Source organism: Bufo bufo, chromosome 5 (genome assembly GCF_905171765.1).
Source record: "Bufo bufo chromosome 5, aBufBuf1.1, whole genome shotgun sequence".
Classification (NCBI taxonomy): domain Eukaryota; kingdom Metazoa; phylum Chordata; class Amphibia; order Anura; family Bufonidae; genus Bufo; species Bufo bufo.
Window position 1 is genome coordinate 15,914,567 of NC_053393.1, and position 26,085 is coordinate 15,940,651.

A 26,085-nucleotide genomic window follows, 5' to 3' on the forward strand; every position below is an offset into this window, starting at 1 on the left:
TCCTATGTACAAGAATATAACTACTATAATACTGCTCCTATGTACAAGAATATAACTACTATAATACTGCCTCCTATGTACAAGAATATAACTACTATAATACTGCTCCTATGTACAAGAATATAACTACTATAATACTGCCTCCTATGTACAAGAATATAACTACTATAATACTGCTCCTATCTACAAGAATATATCTACTATAATACTTCTCCTATGTACAAGAATATAACTACTATAATACTGCTCCTATGTACAAGAATATAACTACTATAGGATGTCCTTCTCCCAGACGGTAGTTTGCAGTGGGATTTAATATTGGATCGCCCCGAAATCAAGACAGCTCCCTTTTTCCACTTGGCAGATTTTAAGAGAGATACCAAGTTATGTGTTGGAACCTTTGCTAGTAGCTGCTCCCCCTCTTGGCTTGAGAAGAAAGTCCTGGCTCCTAAGCCTCCTCTTAGGCCATTATCCCAGATGTATAAAGAAATGCTTTCCTCCTTACCACCAGAACTTGGGTATTTGACTTCATGGGAGCGAGAGCTTTCTATGACCCTGACGGAACCAGAGAGGGCCTTTGTTTTAGCTCATTCTCATGGCTTTGGTCGTTGTGTGAGAGTTCAGGAGAATTCTTTTAAGCTACTAAGTAGATGGTACAAAACTCCTGAATTCTTGCACAAACTTAACCCTGAGGTACCCGAGGTGTGCTGGAGATGTGGCATAGAAACCGGTTCACTATCACATATCTGGTGGCTCTGCCATAAGATCCAACGGTTTTGGAAATTGGTAGAATCAATGATTAATAGTGTTTGCAAAACCAAAGTCGTACTAGATGCTAAACTTATCTTACTATGGTGCCCTAATAGCACGATAACCCCGGCCAAAAATAATCTCCCTACAATGCTGATTACAGCAGCTAGATTACTAGTCCCCTTTTTGTGGAAAACCGATTCCCCTCCAAATCTAGATATGTGGACGGACAAAGTAGATCAAATCTACCGCTTTGAGGAACTGGCACATTGGGAAACAAACTCTCGCCATTATTTCCTAAAGCTATGGTCCCCGTGGAAATCACACAGGAATTTCACATGATAGAGCAGGATCCCCTCACTTCTCCTTCACTTCTCCTTCCCTTTTTCCTTCCTTCTTTTCGTTTCTTTTGATGTATGTTTTTGATGAAGATGATAATAGCTGGTATTGCTTACACATGACTTGTATGCTGGATAACTATTGTGACTCTTAATGTTATGAAACAGTTGTCTTGTGTAGGCGTGTGGCCTTGTTTTCTTACCTCAATAAAAAGAAATATGGTTAAGAATATAACTACTATAATACTGCCTCCTATCTACAAGAATATAACTACTATAATACTGCCTCCTATGTACAAGAATATAACTACTATAATACTGCTCCTATGTACAAGAATATAACTACTATAATACTGCCTCCTATGTACAAGAATATAACTACTATAATACTGCTCCTATGTACAAGAATATAACTACTATAATACTGCCTCCTATGTACAAGAATATAACTACTATAATACTGCTCCTATCTACAAGAATATATCTACTATAATACTGCTCCTATGTACAAGAATATAACTACTATAATACTGCTCCTATGTACAAGAATATAACTACTATAATACTGCTCCTATGTACAAGAATATAACTACTATAATACTGCCTCCTATGTACAAGAATATAACTACTATAATACTGCTCCTATGTACAAGAATATAACTACTATAATACTGCCTCCTATGTACAAGAATATAACTACTATAATACTGCTCCTATGTACAAGAATATAACTACTATAATACTGCCTCCTATCTACAAGAATATAACTACTATAATACTGCTCCTATGTACAAGAATATAACTACTATAATACTGCTCCTATGTACAAGAATATAACTACTATAATACTGCCTCCTATGTACAAGAATATAACTACTATAATACTGCTCCTATGTACAAGAATATAACTACTATAATACTGCCTCCTATGTACAAGAATATAACTACTATAATACTGCTCCTATGTACAAGAATATAACTACTATAATACTGCTTCCTATGTACAAGAATATAACTACTATAGTACTGCCTCCTATGTACAAGAATATAACTACTATAGTACTGCCTCCTATGTACAAGAATATAACTACTATAATACTGCCTCCTATGTACAAGAATATAACTACTATAATACTGCTCCTATGTACAAGAATATAACTACTATAATACTGCTCCTATGTACAAGAATATAACTACTATAATACTGCTCCTATGTACAAGAATATAACTACTATAATACTGCTCCTATGTACAAGAATATAACTATTATAATACTGTTCTGTCTATAATACCGCTGTGCGCTGTAGTACCGATCTGATGTCCACCATGTTATGCACTGAACACGTCTGTGACTTCCATTTCTCCCTCTTTCTTCTTCAGCTCAGTCTCTTCAGTGTTATTTTTGTTACGAAATGACTGAAGTCCAGAGCTGCAACCAAATAAAGGAATGTCCACAAGAGGCAAAAGGCTGCAAGACGGTGACGGCGAGCTCAAACACCGGTGAGTGCGAGCTCCTGGAAATAGCAATCACTGGATAAGATAAACGTCCTTAACCCCTTCCACCCCGGGCCAGTTTTCGCCCTCCTGCCCAGGACATTTTTTTCAAATCTGACATGTGTCACTTTATATGGTAATATCTTTGGAAAGCTTTTATTTACCCAAGCCATTGTGAGATTGTTTTCTTGTGACACATTGTACTTCATACTACAAGAAAAAGAGGGTAGTACCTCTTTTAGACTGAACACACCCATCTACCTGGGACTTCTGAGCAGAGTACTTATGTAGCTGGTTCCTACACTGCCCTGAATATTGTAGGCTTAGGTAAGTCCAAAGAGAGGCGGTATATTAGTGTTAGGGACCCATGTGCGGAAGCCACCTTGACGCCTGGTAGATGCGCCCGACACACGTTTGATCAAATATGTGCGCTAAGAGCTTCCATTGACTCATTTATAGTAGGTATAATACCACTTTTATTTAGAATGATCCCCATTTCTTGGCTCTATTGTTTTTATATATAAGGGTGTGCAGCCATTTTCTCTTTTATAACATTGTACTTCATGTCAGTCATTAATTTGAGTCAATATATTTCACCTTTAATTATAAAAAAAATCACAAATTCACCCAAAATTTTGAAAAATTTGCAATTTTCAAATTTAGATTTCTCTGCGTTTAAAACAGAAAGTGATACCTCATAAAATATTTATTACTTACCATTCCCCATATGTCTACTTCATGTTTGGATCATTTTGGAAATGTCATTTTTTTTTTTTTTAGGACGTTAGAAGCAATTCTTTAAATTTTTAAGAAAATTTCCAAAACCCACCTCAGGTTTGAAGTCACTTTGTGGGGCTAACATAGTGGAAACCCCCCATAAATGACCCCATTGTAGAAACTACACCCCTCAAGTTACTCAAAACTGATTTAACAAACTTTGTTAACTCTTTAGGAAAATGGAATTTCTAAATTTCACTTTTTTGGCAAATTTTCCATTTTAATCCATTTTTTTCTTTAACACATTGAGGGTTAACAGCCAAACAAAATTTAATATGTATTACCCTGATTCTGCGGTTTACAGAAACACCCCACATGTGGGGGTAAACTGCTGTAACGGTGTTCACCTGAGGGTTAGGTCATATGATATTTTTATAGAGCTGGTTGTTACGGATGCGGCAATACCTAATATGTATTCTTTTCTTATTTATTTCACTTTAACACAATAATAGCAGTTTTTAAGGAAAAATAAAATATTTTAGTGTCTCCATTATTTTTTGACCGATTGTCTTAAAGAGGACCTTTCACTAGAATAAAAAAATCTAAACTAAGCATACAGACATGGAGAGTGGCGCCCAGGGATCTCCCTGCACTTACTATTATCCCTGGGCGCAGCTCCGTTCTTCCGGTATAGGCTCCGGTATCTTCATATGTTCGGTTCAACTGGGTAGAGCCTGCCGGCGCCTCCTTCTCCCAGGCTGTAGCGCTGGCCAATCGCAGCGCTCAGCTCATAGCCTGAGAGAAAAAAAACACCTATGAGCTGAGCGCTGCGATTGGCCAGCGCTACAGCCTGGGAGAAGGAGGCGCCGGCAGGCTCTACCCAGTTGAGCCGAACATATGAAGATACCGGAGTCTATAACGGGAGAACTGAGCGGCGCCCAGGGATAATAGTAAGTGCAGGGAGATCCCTGGGCGCCACTCTCCATGTCTGTATGCTTAGTTTAGATTTTTTATTCTAGTGAAAGATCCTCTTTAAGTAGGATCTAATTTTTTTGCGGGATGAGGTGGCGGTTTTATTGGTACTATTTTGGGGGGCATACGCCTTTTTGATCGCTTGGTGTTGCAATGTTTGTGATGTGACAAAAAATTGCTTTTTTGGCACTGATTTTATATTTTTTTTTTTCACTGTGTTCACCTGAGGGGTTAGGTCATGTGATATTTTTATAGAACTGGTTGTTACGGATGCAGCGATACCTAATATATATACTTTTTTTATTTATTTCACTTTAACACAATAATAGCATTTTTGAAACAATAAATGATGCTTTAGTGTCTCCATGTTCTAAGAGCTATAGGTTTTTTTATTTTTTGAGCGATTTTTCTTATGTAGGGACTCATTTTTTGTGGGATGAGGTGATGGTTTTATTGGTACCATTTTGGGGGACATACGCCTTTTTGATCACTTGGTGTTGCACTTTTTGTGATGTAAGGTGACAAAAATGGAATTTGTTGACACCGTTAAAATTTTGTTTTATGGTGTTTATCGGACAGGGTGGATCATGTGATATATTTATAGAGCCGGTCGTTACGGACGTGTTGATACCTAATATGTGTGTTTTTTCCTTTTTTATTATAAAATCAGTGCAAAGGAGAGTTTTTTCTTTTTTTACTTCAAACTAAATTTTTATATTCAAAATTATTTTTTTTGCTTTTTTTTAAACTTTATTTCTGTGCCATTCTGGGACTTGAACTGTTGAGGGTCTGATCCCCTCTGCAATGCATTACAATACATGGAGTAATACACTAACAGGTTGCCTAGGAGACCGGGCCTGGGGCTGGAACTCCTCGGCCCCCGTAGAAGGCCTGTCCTGATGCTGTGCACAGTAGCGCGGGAACCCGATGGGCTCCCTTACCCTCCGCATTCACCTTCTATGCCGCAGTCAGCGCTGACCGTGGCATACAAGGGGTTAATCCCTCAGTATCAGCTTTTACAGTGATGCAGGCGGATACAGCAGGGGCCCGGCTATCAGGGACTGACGGGTCCCTGCAGTGATCAGGCGCACACCGCTGCGGTGCCCGCCCGATCACCATGACGTAATAGTACGTCAAAATGTCGCCATGACGTACTATTACGTCATATGTTGGGAAGGGGGTTAAAGGGGTTATGTCTCTTCAGCAAATGAATGGTATTAATCATGTAGAGGAAGTTAATACAAGGCACTTCCTAATGTATTGTGAGTCTCCATGTTGCCTCCTTTGCTGTCTGGATTCATTTTTCCATTACATTATACACTGCTCGTTTCCATGGTTACAACCATTCTATGTGGGTCTCTCATAGAAATGAATAAATAGCACACTGTGCAAGTGCAGCGCCCTCTCCTTCACTTTCGGAGGTCCGCTGTGCCCTCTGCTTCACTTTCGGAGGTCCGTTGTGCCCTCTCCTTCACTTTCGGAGGTCCGCCGTGCCCTCTCCTTCACTTTCGGAGGTCCGCCGTGCCCTCTCCTTTATTTTCGGAGGTCCGCCGTGCCCTCTCCTTCACTTTAGGTCCATTCTGGAGATTGCGTTGTTGACTGCACATTATTACAGGGCCCAGCAAGAGAATATTGATGATACGTGACACCGTCAGTCGAGGAGAGGGGTCATTGCGGCACAGCAGAGGAGATAAGGGGGCTACTACACATCCAGGTCTATTGATGCAGGAGTGGATTCACAGACAGAGAAGTCGCATCTGCCCTTAAAGGGGTTGTCCGAGTTATGGAAAAAAAAAGATATAGCACTGTAAATCTGATGGTCAGCGATATATAACTGAGCTAAGCAAGTTTTAGGCAGAAAAATATCTATTTCCTCATTTCCCTGGTTTTCTTCTGGCCCTTTGTTTACTTGCAATAAAAACAATCTCTGCCCCTCCCCCTACACTGCTAAGGGAGTGAATACAAGTACTGCCCTGAGTGACATGTCTGCCTGCTGGGAGACTCAGCAGCATGTATGTATTTGTAGGACTACAAGTCCTAGCTGTACAATGTCACGGCTAATACACACAGGATCTTCCCCCTACCTGCAATGCTCTGCAGAACTTCTCTTTCAGCTCCTGTGCATTTGTCTTCTCACTGCCTGCAGCTACACAGTAAACACTTCAGCCCTGAGTGTGTGCAGCTGAAGGGGTTAAGAATCCTGGGAGAGAGCAATAAGCACAGTGACGTCTAGTGTACAGATCTCTCAGGCTTGTGAAGGAACATTATCAGAGCAGGGAGAGAAGCTGACATCACAGGTCATGTGACCCTCAGTGAGATCTGAGAAACCAGCCACTGGAGATAAAGTGAGTTAATTAGAAAGCTCTTACATTTGCCCAGTTAGGAACATAGAAAGAATAAAAAAATAACTTGGACAACCCCTTTAATACTTTCTCCACTCCTGATTTTAGCCTCCGTGTGGTGCAGCAACCTAGGGGCATGTTCAGACAGAGGATTTTGTCCGCTGCGCTCTGGTTTCTGCCGTGGGTTTTCATGCGCATCCTTATAGGAGCTAAACAGGCTCCCGCTGCGGCTTGGTGAGGCGTCCGCACAGTAACCACGGCAAGAATGGACCTGGACATTATAAGCGTGAGCTTGAAAACCATGAGCCGCAGGAACTGCAACGCAGCCTCCAATTGGAAACAAAGGGAGGTGGTTTCAGTGCAGATCTGGCCCAGTTTTCTGCACCGAATCCACACTGAAACCTGCACCCAAAATCCTCCATTTGAACTGTAGTGTCCTGGAGCAGGGAGTACTTTGACATTTGGACATTTGCCTATATCTCCTATGCAAAGTTAAAGAGGTTGTCTGGTCCCAAAATCAAAGTTCTTTTTATGTGCTCCTAACACCCCCCACCATGCCTACATATGCCCCCAATACCTGTTTTTCATGTCTGAGCTTTCCTTCCCCCCTGAAAGACATCACATTATCCTGCCAGATCTGTTGCCTTTCTCCCTTTCTTGTTTTGTTGAATACATAACTTTATTGATACACAATCCTGGCTGCAGTGCACAGAGATGAGTCACAGGCTGGACACGCCCCCACACTGCTCTGTCTGCAGCAGCTGCACCATCTACAACTCCTGTGTCCATCTTTCTACACCCAGACAGGAATCTACTTCTCACCCAGTGTCTAAATCCCATTACTGACCGTCCATAGGCTCTGCCCTCACATGTGTATCTAATCCTATCCTGTGTGATACTGTCTGCTGAGCTGTGTATCTAATCCTATCCTGTGTGATACAGCCTGCTGAGCTGTGTATCTAATCCTATCCTGTGTGATACAGCCTGCTGAGCTGTGTATCTAATCATATCCTGTGTGATACAACCTGCTGAGCTGTGTATCTAATCCTATCCTGTGTGATACTGTCTGCTGAGCTGTGTATCTAATCCTATCCTGTGTGATACAGCCTGCTGAGCTGTGTATCTAATCCTATCCTGTGTGATACTGTCTGCTGAGCTGTGTATCTAATCCTATCATGTGTGATACTGTCTGCTGAGCTGTGTATCTAATCCTATCCTGTGTGATACAGCCTGCTGAGCTGTGTATCTAATCCTATTCTGTGTGATACTGTCTGCTGAGCTGTGTATCTAATCCTATCCTGTGTGATACAGCCTGCTGAGCTGTGTATCTAATCCTATCCTGTGTGATACAGCCTGCTGAGCTGTGTATCTAATTCTATCCTGTGTGATACAGCCTGCTGAGCTGTGTATCTAATTCTATCCTGTGTGATACAGCCTGCTGAGCTGTGTATCTAATTCTATCCTGTGTGATACAGCCTGCTGAGCTGTGTATCTAATCCCATCACTGACCATCTGCAGGCTCTTCCCTCACCATCTCCAAACTGTGAAAAACAGCTTGAATCAACAAACGTATCCAATCACATGTGTATCTAATCCTATCCTGGGTGATACAGCCTGCTGAGCGGTGTATCTAATCCCATCACTGACAGTCCACATGCTCTTTTATCACCATCTCCAGAGTGTGATAAACAGCTGGAATTAGCAAGCGTATCCAATCACATCTGTACCTAATCCTATCCTGAATGTGTGCCCGATACACATCCTGTTGTGTGCGATACTGCATGCTGAAGTGTGTATCTAATCCCATCTTCTATGACACTGCCTGCTGAAGTGTATATCTAATCCCATCTTCTATGACACTGCCTGCTGAAGTGTATATCTAATCCCATCTTCTATGACACTGCCTGCTGAAGTGTATATCTAATCCCATCTTCTATGATACTGCCTGCTGATGTGTATATCTAATCCCATTTTCTATGATACTGCCTGCTGAAGTGTATATCTAATCCCATCTTCTATGACACTGCCTGCTGAAGTGTATATCTAATCCCATTTTCTATGATACTGCCTGCTGAAGTGTGTATCTAATCCCATCTTCTATGACACTGCCTGCTGAAGTGTATATCTAATCCCATCTTCTATGATACTGCCTGCTGAAGTGTGTATCTAATCCCATCTTCTATGACACTGCCTGCTGAAGTGTATATCTAATCCCATCTTCTATGATACTGCCTGCTGAAGTGTGTATCTAATCCCATCTTCTATGATACTGCCTGCTGATGTGTATATCTAATCCCATCTTCTATGATACTGCCTGCTGAAGTGTGTATCTAATCCCATCTTCTATTACACTGCCTGCTGAGTGGTGTATCTAATCCCATCTTCTATGACACTGCCTGCTGAAGTGTATATCTAATCCCATCTTCTATGATACTGCCTGCTGAGTGGTGTATCTAATCCCATCTTCTATGATACTGCCTGCTGAAGTGTGTATCTAATCCCATCTTCTATGATACAGCCTGCTGAGTGGTGTATCTAATCCCATCTTCTATGATACTGCCTGCTGATGTGTATATCTAATCCCATCTTCTATGATACTGCCTGCTGAAGTGTGTATCTAATCCCATCTTCTATGATACAGCCTGCTGAGTGTTGTATCTAATCCCATCTTCTATGATACAGCGTGCTAAAATGTGTATCTAATCCCATTTTGTATGACACAGCCTGCTGAGTGGTGTATCTAGGCCTATCTTGTATGCTCCTGTCTGCTGAGCTGTTTATCTAAACCCTTATGTACACAACCGTATCCATTTTGAGATGCACATTTCTTGTAGTCCCATTGAGTTCCATGGATTTGAGGTCCTCATTTTGAGGACCAGAATAGGACATGTTCTGTCTTTACTGGAACTGACATACGGATGTAGAAAACACACTGATGACGTCCATGTGCTTTCCATATCAATATGTCAGTTCTGCGAAAGATAGAACATGTCCTATTCTGGTCCTCATAATGCAGATCTAAAACCCATAGAACTCAATGGGACTGCAAAAAATGTGAATCACACACGGACAGTAACCTTATTTAGTGGATCCGCAACTTGCAGTCCGCAAAACAGATACGGTTCTGTGCACGAGCCCTATCACTTATACTAAGCGCCCATAACGATGACATCCACAGTGCCCCCATAACAGTGACATCCACAGTGCCCCATAACAGTGCCATCCAGTGCCCCTAGTGCCATTCAATGCCCCCTTGTGCCATCCATTGCCCCCATGTGCCATCCATTGCCCCCATTGTACCATGCATTACCCCCTTGGGCCATCCAGTGCCTCACTTGTGCCATCAATTGACCCCCTTGTGCCATCCAGTTCCCCTTTTGGGCCATCCAGTGCCCCCTTGTGCCATCCAGTGCCCCACTTTTGCCATCAATTGACCCCCTTGTGCCATCCAGTTCCCCTATTGTGCCAACCATTGCCCCCTTGTGCCATCCAGTGACCCATGTGCCACCCATTTCACCCATTTTGCCATTCAAGGAAGAGAAGACAGGTAGATAAGAAAGACTTTATCCGGAAGCACTGAAAAGCCATCTGGAGGGACCACGTGACGGGGAGGCAGATCTCAAGAACGTCTGCACTCTGGAAGGTAAGTATGGGACCAATAATCTTTCCTCCACAGGTTAGCTTCTTACTTTATTTCTCTTGAAAGGGTTAACTTATACTGTTTATTACTGTGTTACTACTATATATATATATATATATATATATATATATATATTGTGATATATATCCTGTTCATTATCACTGTATTTACATGGCTCTGTGGAAAGGGTTAATGAACACTCAGAGACTGTTAGGACTTTGAATAAGAAGCTGGTAAATTTCCACAGCTGCCATAGGGTTTAAAAAAGAGCATGTTTTGGAGGAAAAAGCTAGATGTTGTTTACCATCAAAAGCAGACAGACTGACCTTTTGAATGTCTGGTTTTAGCTCTGTTGTTATATCTGGAAACTTGTTTTAGTCTGGAAAACCTGCTGTGTCATTGCCATTGAGTATCATTGAAGCTCTAACGTAAGTCTATGAGAGACAGAAAGTGTTACAATGTATCTGTCTGTACTGAGCTTCTCCACTCCACCCCTCCCACTAGAAGGTTCCAGTTTAGCTAGAAACTGTATATAAGCAGAGCAGTCAGAGTCCTTAGGGTGCTGCAGTTTGGGACCAGTGCTTGGAGGGGAGACTCATGCCAGCCTGCATGAGTGACCAGAAGAAGACGCTGAGATGGGGACGCTGAACCACAGACCATGGGTCACTAGCCCTGTGACCAAGGAGCCACCCGGACTACTGAGCTATAGACCGTGGGGCCTTGACCAGGAAGCCAGCCTTCTGAGAGAGAGGGACAGCTAGCTCAGGTCTATCCTCAGCATGAACCCTTCTTCTGCACTGGAGGAGACTGGAGAAGCCAGCCCTATGCCTCGCCTGTATTGTTTTGCACCTGAATTCCTCCAGTAAAGAAGCGCACTGGTTACTGCAGACCCTGACTCTGGACTTATTTACCATTGGAGTGCACCATGCCTTACCATCCCTTCTGGAGAGCAGCAACACGTGGTGACACCTCAACGGTGTCCGAGGTACCCGGTGTAGCGATGGGGCCACCCCAAACCCAGCCACTGCAGAACACACCCTTCAAGGGGTTGTCCGAGTTATGAAAAAAAATATATAGCACTGTAAATCTGATGGGCAACAATATATAACTGAGCTAAGCAAGTTTTAGGTAAAATAAAAATATACAGTCAGGTCCATAAATATTGGGACATTGACACAATTGTAACATTTTTGGCTCTATACACCACCACAATGGATTTGAAATGAAACAAACATTATGTGCTTTAACTGCAGACTGTTAATTTGAGGGTATTTACATCCAAATCAGGTGAACGGTGCAGGAATTACAACAGTTTGCATATGTGCCTCCCACTTGTTAAGGAACCAAAATTAATGGGACAATTGGCTTTTCGGCTGTTCCATGGCCAGGTGTGTGTTATTCCCTCATTATCCCAATTACAATGAGCAGATAAAAGGTCCAGAGGTCATTTCCAGTCTGCTATTTGCATTTAGAATCTGTCAACTCTCAAGATGAGATCCAAAGAGCTGTCACTATCAGTGAAGCAAGCCATCATTAGTCTGAAAAAACACAACAAACCCACCAGAGAGATAGCAAAAACATTAGGCGTGGCCAAAACAACTGTTTGGAACATTCTTAAAAAGAAGGAACGCACCGGTGAGCTCAGCAACACCAAAAGACCACGGAAAACAACTGTGGTGGATGACCAAAGAATTCTTTCCCTGGTGAAGAAAACACCCTTCACAACAGTTGGCCAGATCAGGAACACTCTCCGGGAGGTAGGTGTATGTGTGTCAAAGTCAACCATCAGGAGAAGACTTCACCAGAGTGAATACAGAGGGTTCACCACAAGATGTAAACCATTGGTGAGCCTCAAAAACAGGAAGGCCAGATTAGAGTTTGCCAAACGACATCTAAAAAAGCCTTCACAGTTCTGGAACAACATCCTATGGACAGATGAGACCAAGATCAACTTGTACCAGAGTGATGGGAAGAGAAGAGTATGGAGAAGGAAAGGAACTGCTCATGATCCTAAGCATACCACCTCATCAGTGAAGCATGGTGGTGGTAGTGTCATGGCGTGGGCATGTATGGCTGCCAATGGAACTGCTTCTCTGGTATTTATTGATGATGTCACTGCTGACAAAAGCAGCAGGATGAATTCTGAAGTGTTTCGGGCAATATTATCTGCTCATATTCAGCCAAATGCTTCAGAACTCATTGGACGGCGCTTCACAGTGCAGATGGACAATGACCCAAAGCATACTGCAAAAGCAACCAAATAGTTTTTTAAAGGAAAGAAGTGGAATGTTCTGCAATGGCCAAGTCAATCACCGGACCTGAATCCGATTGAGCTGCATTTCACTTGCTGAAGACAAAACTGAAGGGAAAATGCCCCAAGAACAAGCAGGAACTGAAGACAGTTGCAGTAGAGTCCTGGCAGAGCATCACCAGGGATGAAACCAGCGTCTGGTGATGTCTATGCTTTCAAGACTTCAGGCTGTAATTGACTGCAAAGGATTTGCAACCAAGTATTAAAAAGTGAAAGTTTGATTTATGATTATTATTCTGTCCCATTACTTTTGGTCCTTAACAAGTAGGAGGCACATATGCAAACTGTTATAATTCCTACACCGTTCACCTGATTTGGATGTAAATACCTCAAATTACAGCTGACAGTCTGCAGTTAGAGCACATCTTGTTCGCTTCATTTCAAATCCATTGTGGTGGTGTATAGAGCCACAAATGTTAGAATTGAGTCGATGTCCCAATATTTATGGACCTGACTGTAATTCCTCATTTCCCTGGTTTTCTTCTGGCCCTTTGTTTACCTGCAATAACAACAATCTCTGCCCCTCCCCCTGCTCTGCAAAAGGAGTGAATATAAGTGCTGCCCTGAGTAACATGTCTGCCTGCTGGGATACTCTGCAGCATGTTGTATTTGTAGGACTACAAGTCCAAGCTGTACAATGACACTGCTGATACACACAGGGTCTTCTCCCTACCTGTTCTTGTGCAGAACTCCTCTAGTCTGTCAGCTCCTGTGCCCAGCATTTGTCTCCTCACTGCCTGCAGCTACTTAAGGTACTGCCACACATGCAGCTATTCCCTGTTGTGTTGGGAGGCGAGCAGGAGTGGAGCATACGGGGGACCCCGGCACCATCAGAACTTCATTTTATACTGTTGTAGTACCCCTTTAAACCTACTACTGACTGTGGTGTGATGTTCATCCTATTACTCAGGAGCTGGTTTCGGGGCTGTCCTCACCTCCTCTATGTCTTCACCACCTCCTGCACTGATTGTGTGCTGCCCCTATGTGCAGTCCTCAGCAGTACAGAGTATTTCAGGAGACGCATATTGTGTGGGATTTTCCTAGATGATGCAGGCAGCACAGAGTGTTTCAGGAGAGTGGATACTGGGCAGTTTCCAGGTGTATCTGAGCGCTGGTGTATGTGGAGATGAGGGTGTGCACACAGCTGCGGCTCCCTTCTATTCCTGTCTCGCTCGCCGCCCTGATTTTGCAGTTGATTCTACGCCCGGCATCCTGTTTTACTGGAAACGCGTGAACTGCAAATCACGAGCTCCCTTTATCTCTAATAACCGCACCCCCCCCAACACAAAAAATCTCAGCGACCTTCTGCTGAGCTTTATATAATTGTAGTGCCACCACCAAGTGGTGATCTTTATATAACTGTGTAAGGCTTTTAACCCCTTCTCACTACAGGACATACAATAACTGCATGCTTGCCAGGAGATGAACACGCGCTGCATGGCAGCCAAATTTTTCTGGGGATAGAGACACCCCTATTACAAGCACCAACCCCTTTGTGGAAAACCCCTTTACAAAGCCAATGGGTGCATGTGCTGTGCCTCATGACGCAGCCTTGGTGCCACACACAGGTAGGGGCTGATTGCCAGGAAGTATCAAGGGGTTTCCCAGGCACCTGGGAGATTTGCCAACTGCTCTGAAGCATCCAGGATGTTTCGGAAAGTATGTGTAGCTGTGTGTTGTGACACAGTGAGAGGTTTCGTCTGGGAAAACAGGTATTTTCCTCCCAGCATGTGCTGCTGGGCTGATTTACAGCCAGGTGAGGTCAAATACTGGACTGGATTTTAAATGCAGGTCCGGGTTTTGGCAGCACCTGGCTGTCCTTAAATAGGCAGCTGGGCTCAGAAGCCATATCTCTGTGTTGGGATCTGGGAGCCTTGTGTCTGGATGAAGGCTTGCTACCTGTTTGGCGAGAAAAAAGGTTGGTGCTGGTATCAGCAAGGACTCTTTGAGGCAGAATTGCCGCATGATGTGAATTACCACCAACACCGCAAGGTGACTTTTTGTTTGTATATGACTTTATTTTGTCACTTGCCTAAAGTGTGAATAAAACACTGAACTGTTCGATCCAAAGAACTTGTTTGCCTCTATACTGCGTCCGCTAATCCTGTCTACCAGAGCGAGTCGCCACAGTCTCAGGACAGTTTTACGCTGTGTGGATGCTGCGGGCTCTGGAGCAGGTGTCAGCTGTGATATATGGATGACGCCGTGCTGCATCTGCCGGGATTGGAGTTACCACTGATCCCAGTTTAACCCCTTAGATGCCACAGCCAATAGAGTTGGGTGTACTTAACTTTAGGTTTTTCGGGACCCGGACCCGAACCCAAACATTTACGTAAATGTTCGGGTTCGATGTTCGGCGCTTTCTTGGCGCTTTTTGAAAGGCTGCACAGCAGCCAATCAACAAGCGTCATACTACTTGCCCCAAGAGGTCATCACAGCCATGCCTACTATTGGCATGGCTGTGATTGGCCAACTGCAGCCTCTATTTAAGCTGGAGTCACGTAGCGCCGCCCGTCACTCTGCTCGGATTAGTGTAGGGAGAGGCTGCAGCTGCTGTGAGGGAGAGATCAGGGAGAAATCTTATCAAGAACTGGTTTATGTACTCAGCGATCTACAGCAAATGTGTTTTGTGGGTGCAGTGCACAATTTTTTTTAAGCCTGCCCTGAGCCAACTACTGCTGAAAACGAACTTTTTTTTACTTCAGTTTGTCAATATCAATACATGATCGGCAGCCATTTTATGCAACGATAGTGCACCAGCACAGGATATCTTCATGTCTGCAAGTCCAGAAATACAGCTTTTTGCTTACTGGGGTTAAAAAAATACATCTGTTAAATATAGTGCACATCTGGGATTAGACGTGCATAAGTGACTGTCACATTTAGGCCAGAAATACCGCTTTTTGGTTACTGGGGTGAAAAAACCCTCTTCTTCTACTCAAGTCAAGTGCAATGATTCTTTGTTTTCTTTTTTTATTATTTGTCTCAATATTTTGGGGGCTACCTACCCCAATAAAAAATTTAATAAAACATTGTTGTCTACCTCCTCCTCCTCCATTGCTGCCTCCACCTACAACACCACATTCACCGCCTCCTCAACCTCCGACTCCATATCCACCTCCTTCTCTGAGTTGTAGGTTAATAATTTGTAATTTTTTAGTTATTTTATTTCATTTTAAGTTATTTCCCTATCCACATTTGTTTGCAGAGCAGTTGCCATGCTCTTAAGCACATTTTACTGCCTTTTACATCCCTCTAGCCTTTTCAAGGACTATTTTAGAGCCATTTTAATAAAAAAAAAAGTGCCAATTTTTGTGCCCTAAATTGAAAAAATTCTTATTTTCAATTGTTGGGTGACATTTTAAAAATTTTTGGCGTATACAAACCCCTGCTGTGCCTGGGTGACAGGGGCCTAAATCTCTCAAAATCCTCTGTTCTATTGTTGGGTGACATGAACCCCCTTTTGCCGTGAATGAACCCCTGCTCTGCATTGCTGACGGGGAACTAAATTTAGAGAAAACATCTGTTACTGATCGGAAGATGCGCGACTACAAGCGCACGCCGATGATAGCATTCCCACCTGACAGCGGGGCACAGTGGAAGCACAAGGCGAAGGTAGAGGAGGAAGAAGAGGTCGCCAACGCAGCTGGGCACCGCCAGCACCTGAGAAGGCAGGGTTAGCATGGCCAAAATGTGGAAAAGCTTTGTCAGCCTTGGAGGTGCTGACCTGCCCTGCAGCCAGTGTACAGTGTGAACGTGTGTTTAGCACGGCAGAGAGCATTATCACAGGCCGCAGCCAATGTGGACAAGCTCACGTTTATTAAAATGAACCAGGCCTGGATCCCACAGGACTTGTCCGTACCTTGTGCAGAATAGACATTTATACCAGCCTCAACCATCCATTCTTGTACTCAAGTGCACTTATTCTTAGTTTCATTTTGTTATATGTCCCAATTTAAAAATAAAAAACAACACAAATCAGTGTTGGCTACCTATTCCTCCTTCACCGCCGCTTCCACCTACACCGCCACGTCAACCTACACCGCCACATCCACCGCCTCCACAACCTCCTACTCCTAGATCTAGATTGTTATTTTTAATTTTTCTGTATTTTATGTTATTTTAAGTCATTTCCCTATCCACATTTGTTTGAAGAATAGTTGCCATGCCCTTAAGCACATTTTGATGCCTTTTGCAGCCCTCTAGCCCTTTCCAGGACTATTTTAGAGCCATTTTAGTGCCCAAAATTTGGGTCCCCATTGACTTTAATGGGGTTCGGGTTTGGGGTCAAGTTCCGGTCAAGTTCGGGTCCTGCCGAACCCAAACATCCAGGTGTCCGCTCAACTCTAGCAGCCAATAGTGACTAAAGATAGAGGCTCCTTTTGTCTCCATGGGTCCTTCAAATGCGGGGGCCAATGGGGACATCATAACTGGGATGTGGAAGCCTAGCAAAAAAATAAAAAAATAACACATATGGTATCAACAAAATCCTAATTACCCATAGAATATAAACCACATGGAGAACGTAGAAAAAAACCCCGGAAAAAACAATGGCAAAATTGCAATTTTATTCCATTCCCTGACACCCCAAAAATTTGATTATTTTCTTTGCCTATATAATGCGGGTGAGGCCATTATTAAAGAATAAGATAGAGGCTCTTGTGTATACCTGTTTTATTTGATGTGTGATTTTTTTTTTGGGGGGGGGGGGTTGGCGGCCATCTTGATTCCTTCTCCCCCTTGAATATGGTTTTCCTAATGAATCCTATATTTCCCACCATGTCGGGCTTTGCAGAGGTAGAGGAGGTGGAGCCTTATCAGTGTTCTGCGTAAAGGCAGCCATGACAGATCAGTGACACAGCTGCTGTCCCCTCACACTGCAGGGTCTCCATGTTCTCCTATGTGATGTAAATGGAGCCTGTTATCTCTCTCTGCTCTGTCTGCTCTTACATGCCGCAGGCAGGGAAACCAGTGTGAAGCTACATCTCATAGAACTACACTGGAGAGTCAGCACACACAGATAGTACAGACAGTAAGGAGGTTTATATAACTGCAGCTAATTACTGTATACACTTGCCTACTATATATCTGCACTTCTGGCCCTTTAGGCTAGTTGCACACTAGTGTTATACATCCAGCAGGCTGTTAGTAACATCGTTTATAAGGCTACGTCTACACGACGACATTTGTTACGCGACAATAAGTCGCGCAACAGATAGGGCACAACTACACTGCAACATTTGTAGCGCAACATTTTGTTGCACTAATGTTGCGCAACAATTTTTAGGCTAGGTCTACACGACGACATTTGTCGCGCGACATTTTGTTGCACCAATGTCGCGCGACAATTTTTATAATGGCAGTCTATGGTGTCGCACTGCAACATGCGACATGCTGCGACTGCGACGCAACAGTCGCAGAAAATCCATCGAGATGGATTTTTCTGCGACTGTTGCGTCGCAGTCGCAGCATGTCGCATGTTGCAGTGCGACACCATAGACTGCCATTATAAAAATTGTCGCGCGACATTGGTGCAACAAAATGTTGCGCGACAAATGTCGTCGTGTAGACCTAGCCTTATAAGAGCAGTCTATGGTGTCGCACTGCAACATGCAACATGCTGCGACTGCGACGCAACAGTCGCAGAAAATCTATTCGAGATGGATTTTTCTGCAACTGTTGCATGTTGCAGTGCGACACAATAGACTGCCATAATAAAAATTGTGGCGCGACATTAGTGCAACAAAATGTTGCGCTACAAATGTTGCAGTGTAGTTGTGCCCTATCTGTTGCGCGACTTATTGTCACGCAACAAATGTCGTCGTGTAGACGTAGCCTAAGGGAAAAAAATCCTTCCCGACTCAAATCAGGCATCAGAATATCTCCCTGGATCAACGACCCCTCTCTAGTAGTTATAGCCTGTAATATTATTACACTCCAGAATTACATCCAGGCCCCTCTTGAATTCCTTTATTGTACTCACCATCACCACCTCCTCAGGCAGAGAGTTCCATAGTCTCACTGCTCTTACCGTAAAGAATCCTCTTCTATGTTTGTGTACAAACCTTCTTTCCTCCAGACGCAGAGGATGTCCCCTCGTCACAGTCACAGTCCTGGGGATAAATAGATGATGGGAGAGATCTCTGTACTGACCCCTGATATAGTTATACATAGTAATTAGATCTCCCCTGAGTCGTCTTTTTTCTAAAGTGAATAACCCTAATTTTGATAATCTTTCAGATTACTGTAGTTGCCCCATTCCAGATATTACTTTAGTTGCCCTCCTCTGGACCCTCTCCAGCTCTGCTATGTCTGCCTTGTTCACAGGAGCCCAGAACTGTACACAGTCCTCCATGTGTGGTCTGACTAGTGATTTGTAAAGTAGTAGGAATATGTTCTCATCACGGGCATCTATGCCCCTTTTGATGCAACCCATTATCTTATTGGCCTTGGCAGCAGCTGCCTGACACTGTTTTTTACTGCTTAGTTTGCTGGTCACTAAAATTCCTAGATCCTTTTACATGTCAGTGTTAGGCCTCTGTTGGGCCAGTGTTAGGCCGACCGTTGTGTGCATCCGTGGCCGTTGTTCCGTTTTCCGCGATTTTCTGCGGACCCATTGACTTTCAATGGGTCCGTTGAAAACTCGTAAAATGCACCGTTGTTCATCCGCGGCCGTGATCCGTTCTTCCTGTCCATCAAAAAAATAGGACCTGTCCTATTTTTTTGACGGACAACGGTTCACGGACCCATTCAAGTCAATGGGTCTGTGAAAAAACACGGATGCACACAAGATTGGCATCCACGTCCGTGATCCGTAGCCGTAGGCATAAAATCTGCATAAAATATTTTTCAGAGCTGAGTTTTCACTTCGTGAAAACTCAGATCCGACAGTATATTCTAACACAGAGGCGTTCCCATAGTGATGGGGACGCTTCAAGTTAGAATATACTAAGAACTGTGTACATGACTGCCGCCTGCTGCCTGGCAGCACCCGATCTCTTACAGAGGGCTGTGATCCGCACAATTAACCCCTCAGGTTCCGCACCTGAGGGGTTAATTGTGCGTATCATAGCCCCCTGTAAGAGATCAGGTGCTGCCAGGCAGGAGGGGGCACACCCCCCTCCCTCCCCAGTATTACTGTACATTCATTGGTGGCCAGTGGGCCCCCCTCCCTCCCCTGTATTACTGTACATTCATTGGTGGCCAGTGGGCCACCCTCCCTCCCCTGTATTACTGTACATTCATTGGTGGCCAGTGGGCCCCCCCTCCCTTCCTCCCCTGTATTACTGTACATTCATTGGTGGCCAGTGCGGCCCCCCCCCTCCATCCCCCTCCTAATTAAAATCCCCCCCCCATCATTGGTGGCAGCGGAGAGTTCCGATCGGAGTCCCAGTTTAATCGCTGGGGCTCCGATCGGTAACCATGGCAGTCAGGACGCTACTGCAGTCCTGGTTGCCATGGTTACTTAGCAATCTTTAGAAGCATTATACTTACCTGCGATGTCTTTGACCGGCCGGGCGCTCCGCCTACTGGTAAGTGACAGGTCTGTGCTATAAGCAATGCGCCGCACAGACCTTTCACTTACCAGTAGGAGGAGCGCCCGGCCGGTCACAGACAGCGAAGGTAAGTATAATGCTTCTAAAATTGCTAAGAAACCATACACACTACAGAGGACAGTATACTGTATGGGACATCGACACAATTCTAACATTTTTGGCTCTATACACCACCACAATGGATTTGAAATGAAACGAACAAGATGTGCTTTACCTGCAGACTGTCAGCTTTAATTTGAGGGCATTTACATTCACATCAGGTGAACGGTGTAGGAATTACAACAGTTTGCATATGTGCCTCCCACTTGTTAAGGGATTAAAAGTAATGGGACAGAATAATAATCATAACTCAAACTTTCACTTTTTAATACTTGGTTGCAAATACTTTGCAGTCAATTACAGCCTGAAGTCTGGAACGCATAGACATCACCAGACGCTGGGTTTCATCCCTGGTGATGCTCTGCCAGGCCTCTACTGCAACTGTCTTCAGTTCCTGCTTGTTCTTGGGGCATTTTCCCTTCAGTTTTGTCTTCAGCAAGTGAAATGCATGCTCAATCGGATTCAGGTCCGGTGATTGACTTGGCCATTGCATAACATTCCACTTCTTTCCCTTAAAAAACACTTTGGTTGCTTTTGCACTATGCTTTGGGTCATTGTCCATCTGCACTGTGAAGCGCCGTCCAATGAGTTCTGAAGCATTTGGCTGAATATGAGCAGATAATATTGCCCAAAACACTTCAGAATTCATCCTGCTGCTTTTGTCAGCAGTCACATCATCAATAAATACAAGAGAAGCAGTTCCATTGGCAGCCATACATGCTCACGCCATGACACTACCACCACCATGCTTCACTGATGAGGTGGTATGCTTAGGATCATGAGCAGTTCCTTTCCTTCTCCATACTCTTCTCTTCCCATCGCTCTGGTACAAGTTGATCTTGGTCTCATCTGTCCATAGGATGTTGTTCCAGAACTGTGAAGGCTTTTTTAGATGTTGTTTGGCAAACTCTAATCTGGCCTTCCTGATTTTGAGGCTCACCAATGGTTTACATCTTGTGGTGAACCCTCTGTATTCACTCTGGTGAAGTCTTCTCGTGATTGTTGACTTTGACACACATACACCTACCTCCTGGAGAGTGTTCTTGATCTGGCCAACTGTTGTGAAGGGTGTTTTCTTCACCAGGGAAAGAATTCTTTGGTCATCCACCACAGTTGTTTTCCGTGGTCTTCCGGGTCTTTTGGTGTTGCTGAGCTCACCGGTGCGTTCCTTCTTTTTAAGAATGTTCCAAACAGATGTTTTGGCCACGCCTAATGTTTTTGCTATCTCTCTGATGGGTTTGTTGTGTTTTTTCAGCCTAATGATGGCTTGCTTTACTGATAGTGACAGCTCTTTGGATCTCATCTTGAGAGTTGACAGCAACAGATTCCAAATGCAAATAGCAGACTGGAAATGACCTCTGGACCTTTTATCTGCTCCTTGTAATTGGGATAATGAGGGCATAACACACACCTGGCCATGGAACAGCTGAGAAGACAATTGTCCCATTATTTTTGGTCCCTTGACAAGTGGGAGGCACATATGCAAACTGTTGTAATTCCTGCACCGTTCACCTGATTTGGATGTAAATACCCTCAAATTAAAGCTGACAGTCTGCAGGTAAAGCACATCTTGTTCGTTTCATTTCTTATCCATTGTGGTGGTGTATAGAGCCAAAAATGTTAGAATTGTGTCAATGTCCCAATATTTATGGACCTGACTGTATATAGACAGTATACTGTCCTCTGTAGTGTGTGTGTATATATATATATATATAGTATACTGACTGTAACCCTGTACATTAACCGCCCAGTCATAGCTATCATCCAGCCGTGTCTCAGTTATTCCCACTATGTCATAGTCCTCCTCACACATCACTAATTCCAGTTCACCAGTTTCATTAGTCAGGCTTCTGCCATTAGTATACATACAATTAGGGCTACTTTTACACTGGCGTTTTGGCTTTCCGTTTGTGAGCTCCGTTCAGGGCTCTCACACGCGGTCCAAAACTGATCTGTTTTGCCCTAATGCATTCTGAAAGGAAAAGGATCCGCTCAGAATGCATCAGTTTGCCTCTGTTCCGTCTCCATTCCGCTCTGGAGGCTGCCTGCAGCGTTTTGGTGTCCGCCTGATAATGCGAAGGCAAACGGATCCGTCCTGACTTACAATGGAAGTCAATGGGGACGGATCTGTTTTTCATTGACCAAAGTTTTGGCAATGTTAAAGATAATACAAACGGATCCATTCTGAACGGATGCATGCGGTTGTATTATACTGTAGGTGCGGATCCGTCTGTGCAGATCCGCACCAAACCCGAGTGTGAAAGTAGCCTGAGAGGTTTATGTATATTTTTTACCCTACACCTTTCCTTCTGAACTGTTCTAGTCCCTCCTTCCATTCCTCCCCCGGTCCCACTACCTCGCCCCCGGTCTCTATCTGCACTATCTTCCCGGTTAGATACTCAATGTGCGATTCCAAATGGGCAATTTGCTCACATTTTGAACAAAGATATGCAAACGGCTGTTCCAGGACTGCAGACATTAGACAAGATGTGCACTGGACTGCGATGTCAATAATGGAACAAATACTAAATGGGGATTATGCAAGAAAAGAGAAAAAATGCAATATAGTGCAGTGATAAGAATGTAACTTACTGTAGTCCCCTCCTAAAGTCCCTGAATGTGAAGTCAAGTGATCTAAAGTCACACACTTAAAGGGGTATTCCCATCACAGACAATGGGGGCATATCGCTAGGATATGCCCCCATTGGCTGATGGGTGCGGGTCCCACCTCTGGGATCTACACCTACAACGAGAACGGAGCGGGGAAATGAATGGAGGGCGCACTGCGCATGGGCAGCAGCCCTCCATTCATTTCAATAGGGCTGCCGAAAATAGCCGAGCGCTGGCTCGGCTATTTCCGTCTGCCCCATAGAAATGAATGGGAGCAGGGGCCGCGCATGGTGCGCTCCCATTCACTTTTATGGGAGCAGCGCTTGGTAGTGGACGCACCCCGGGAAGTCCTCCAGCCACAGCTCTCCTTGCTCCGTTCTCCTTGTAGATGCGGGTACCAGAGTTGGGACCTGCACCTATCAGACAATGGGGGCATATCCTAGCGATATGCTCCCATTGTCTGAGATGGTAATATCCCTTTAATACAAACACACACTTGAAATCAAACACGCGAACGCTCACAAACTCGCGTTGTTTGCCTGCTTGTATAAGTGCAGCTCCACCAGACTGCTTTTTTCCTCTGGATTCAAAGGACTGAGCTGCCCTCAAGACTGGCTATTTAACTTCTCCTAATTAGATAGCCACACCCTAATTACTCACGGCAGGGAATAGCCCGCCGGATGCCTTTGCACTCCGACATTGCCGGCAACTATAAAGGGGAATGGCGGAGATCTGGTCACATTCCGGCAACTATGCTGAGAATCGGCTGAAAAAAAAAACAAAAAAACAGAGCATTCTCCGCCAGTCTCCATTATAATAAATGGGGCTGGACAGAGCCTTACATACCGCCGGCAATTGCGAAGTGCACAGAGGTCCGGCAGACTGTTCCCTGGCGGAACAGCCTGCTAGATCTCTGCCGCTAATGTGAAACAAGCCTTAGATAGGAAAGTCATCTGAGAGCTGCCAGGAGGGATTTGATTGGTGATGATGTCATCCTGTAGTTCACAGGAAGTCAGCCACACAGGAGAGACTGATCTCCTGTTTACACATTAGAGCAAGGCGTCAGACGTGAGGTCACAGGTTCCCATAATAACAATGTACCGACCAGTCGGATAATGGTAACGCTGCACAGTGAATGGCGCTAAATTTATAACACAAAATAGAAAAAATGGTTAATAAAAGCTAATAGGTTATATGGTTCTACTGAAAAATAAAACTCATCCTACAAAACAAACTCAATGGAAAAAAGTTATTTGAATAGATAAAAAAGTTATGGCTCTCATAAAGAGAGCATGGGAAAAAAAAGAAAAAAATCCCCACGGCATAACAGCCAGAACTAGCTAAGGCGGGAAGGTGTTAATAATATCAATTTGGGATGAAATTCTGGCTGCTTGGAGTCACCACTAGAGGGCGCTTTGGAGCTTATGTACTATATATTGTACTATGGATCTGTTGGTGGTCTATTCTTCCTATGTCTCTTGCCAGTGGGCGGTGCCAAGAGTACGGCACCTTGTAATAACTTCTTATTTTTTTCTTTCCAGGATATCCCTTTGTGTCCGGAAATGAGCTGGTGACCAGAGACTGTGCGACAAACTGCTTCCAGAGCGATCCCAACTCACTAGGGGAAGAAAGTCAGGTTTACTGCTGCAAAGGGAATCTGTGTAACCAGCTGTATGAGCGCTACGTGAATTATACCAGCCATTCCCTGAATGGTTCTCCCAGTATCATGAAAGGTGGCACTTATGGAGGCTTCATCCCTGGCCTGGCCTTACTCAGCCTTGGACTCTTCGTTTAGCCATCAACCTGGGCAGAATATGTGATGAAGAAGAAATCTGCCGCGGTGTAGCTAGGGGGGCTTAGCGGGGCAGGTGATCTTGGGAGGGATGCCAAGTCTTTTACCTAGCCCCAGGTGAAGCCTAGCTATGACCCTCCTTCTTTATACACCATTTCCAAGACCCTTATCGCCCACTGGGACATCAGGAGGTCTCACTCGTCACTGTTTACTCATTGTCATATATTATGAGCCTTACTCATTAATAAATTGTAATAGAAAACTGAGTCCTTGTTAATTTGTTTCATTTATTGAAAACCTTCTGAAAATGCCCTCACAATTATTGGACTGACCCCAAATGGGTAAAACTTGTCTCCCTTACTTTACAGATGATCTTTAGTGTCCTGGCCGGCATTCCAGTTACCCAATAGTGTTGGGCGCGAATATTCGAATAGCGAATATTAATCGCGAATATCGGCTCTTCGAGAATTCGCAATTATTTAGAATATAGTGATATATATTCGTAATTTCGAATATTCTAGATTTTTTTTTTCATCAGTAACCTCCCTTCTTGCTTGTGGGCCAATGAGAAGGCTGCAATGTCTTTGTCTGAGCTTAGCAACATCCCTAGCAACCAATAGGAAAGTTGCCTCCCCCTTACTATATAAGAACCTCCCCAGCATCCATTGTATGCAGTACATTGCAGATCTGAGAGAGAGAGCAGTGACATTGCTGTGCTCTGTGCTTTCCTGGGTCATTCCATTAGATAGTTAGTTAGATAGTTAGTTTATACCATATACAGTACAGACCAAAAGTTTGGACACACCTTCTCATTCAAAGAGTTTTCTTTATTTTCATGACTATGAAAATGGTAGATTCACACTGAAGGCATCAAAACTATGAATTAACACATGTGGAATTATATACATAACAAACAAGTGTGAAACAACTGAAAATATGTCCTATTCTAGGTTCTTCAAAGTAGCCACCTTTTGCTTTGATTACTGCTTTGCACACTCTTGGCATTCTCTTGATGAGCTTCAAGAGGTAGTCACCTGAAATGGTTTTCACTTTACAGGTGTGCCCTGTCAGGTTTAATAAGTGGGATTTCTTGCCTTATAAATGGGGTTGGGACCATCAGTGGTGTTGAGGAGAAGTCAGGTGGATACACAGCTGATAGTCCTACTGAATAGACTGTTAGAATTTGTATTATGGCAAGAAAAAAGCAGCTAAGTAAAGAAAAACGAGTGGCCATCATTACTTTAAGAAATGAAGGTCAGTCAGTCAGCCGAACAATTGGGAAAACTTTGAAAGTAAGGGCTATTTGACCATGAAGGAGAGTGATGGGGTGCTGCGCCAGATGACCTGGCCTCCACAGTCACCGGACCTGAACCCAATCGAGATAGTTTGGGGTGAGCTGGACCGCAGAGTGAAGGCAAAAGGGCCAACAAGTGCTAAGCATCTCTGGGAACTCCTTCAAGACTG

The 26,085-nt window shown here is 43.9% G+C and overlaps 1 protein-coding gene across 1 annotated transcript in view; it reads left to right on the plus strand.

Moving 5' to 3' along the window:
- Nucleotides 1–24,866, plus strand: part of LOC121001389 (secreted Ly-6/uPAR-related protein 1-like) — a 43,770-nt gene extending 18,904 nt beyond the window's left edge. Inside the window, exons 2-3 of the mRNA XM_040432431.1 lie at nt 2,469–2,588; nt 24,371–24,866. Coding sequence (XP_040288365.1) covers nt 2,469–2,588; nt 24,371–24,624 — 374 coding nt within the window. The 3' untranslated portion in view covers nt 24,625–24,866. The remainder of the gene's footprint in view (nt 1–2,468; nt 2,589–24,370) is intronic.
- The last annotated feature ends 1,219 nt before the right edge of the window (nt 24,867–26,085 follow it).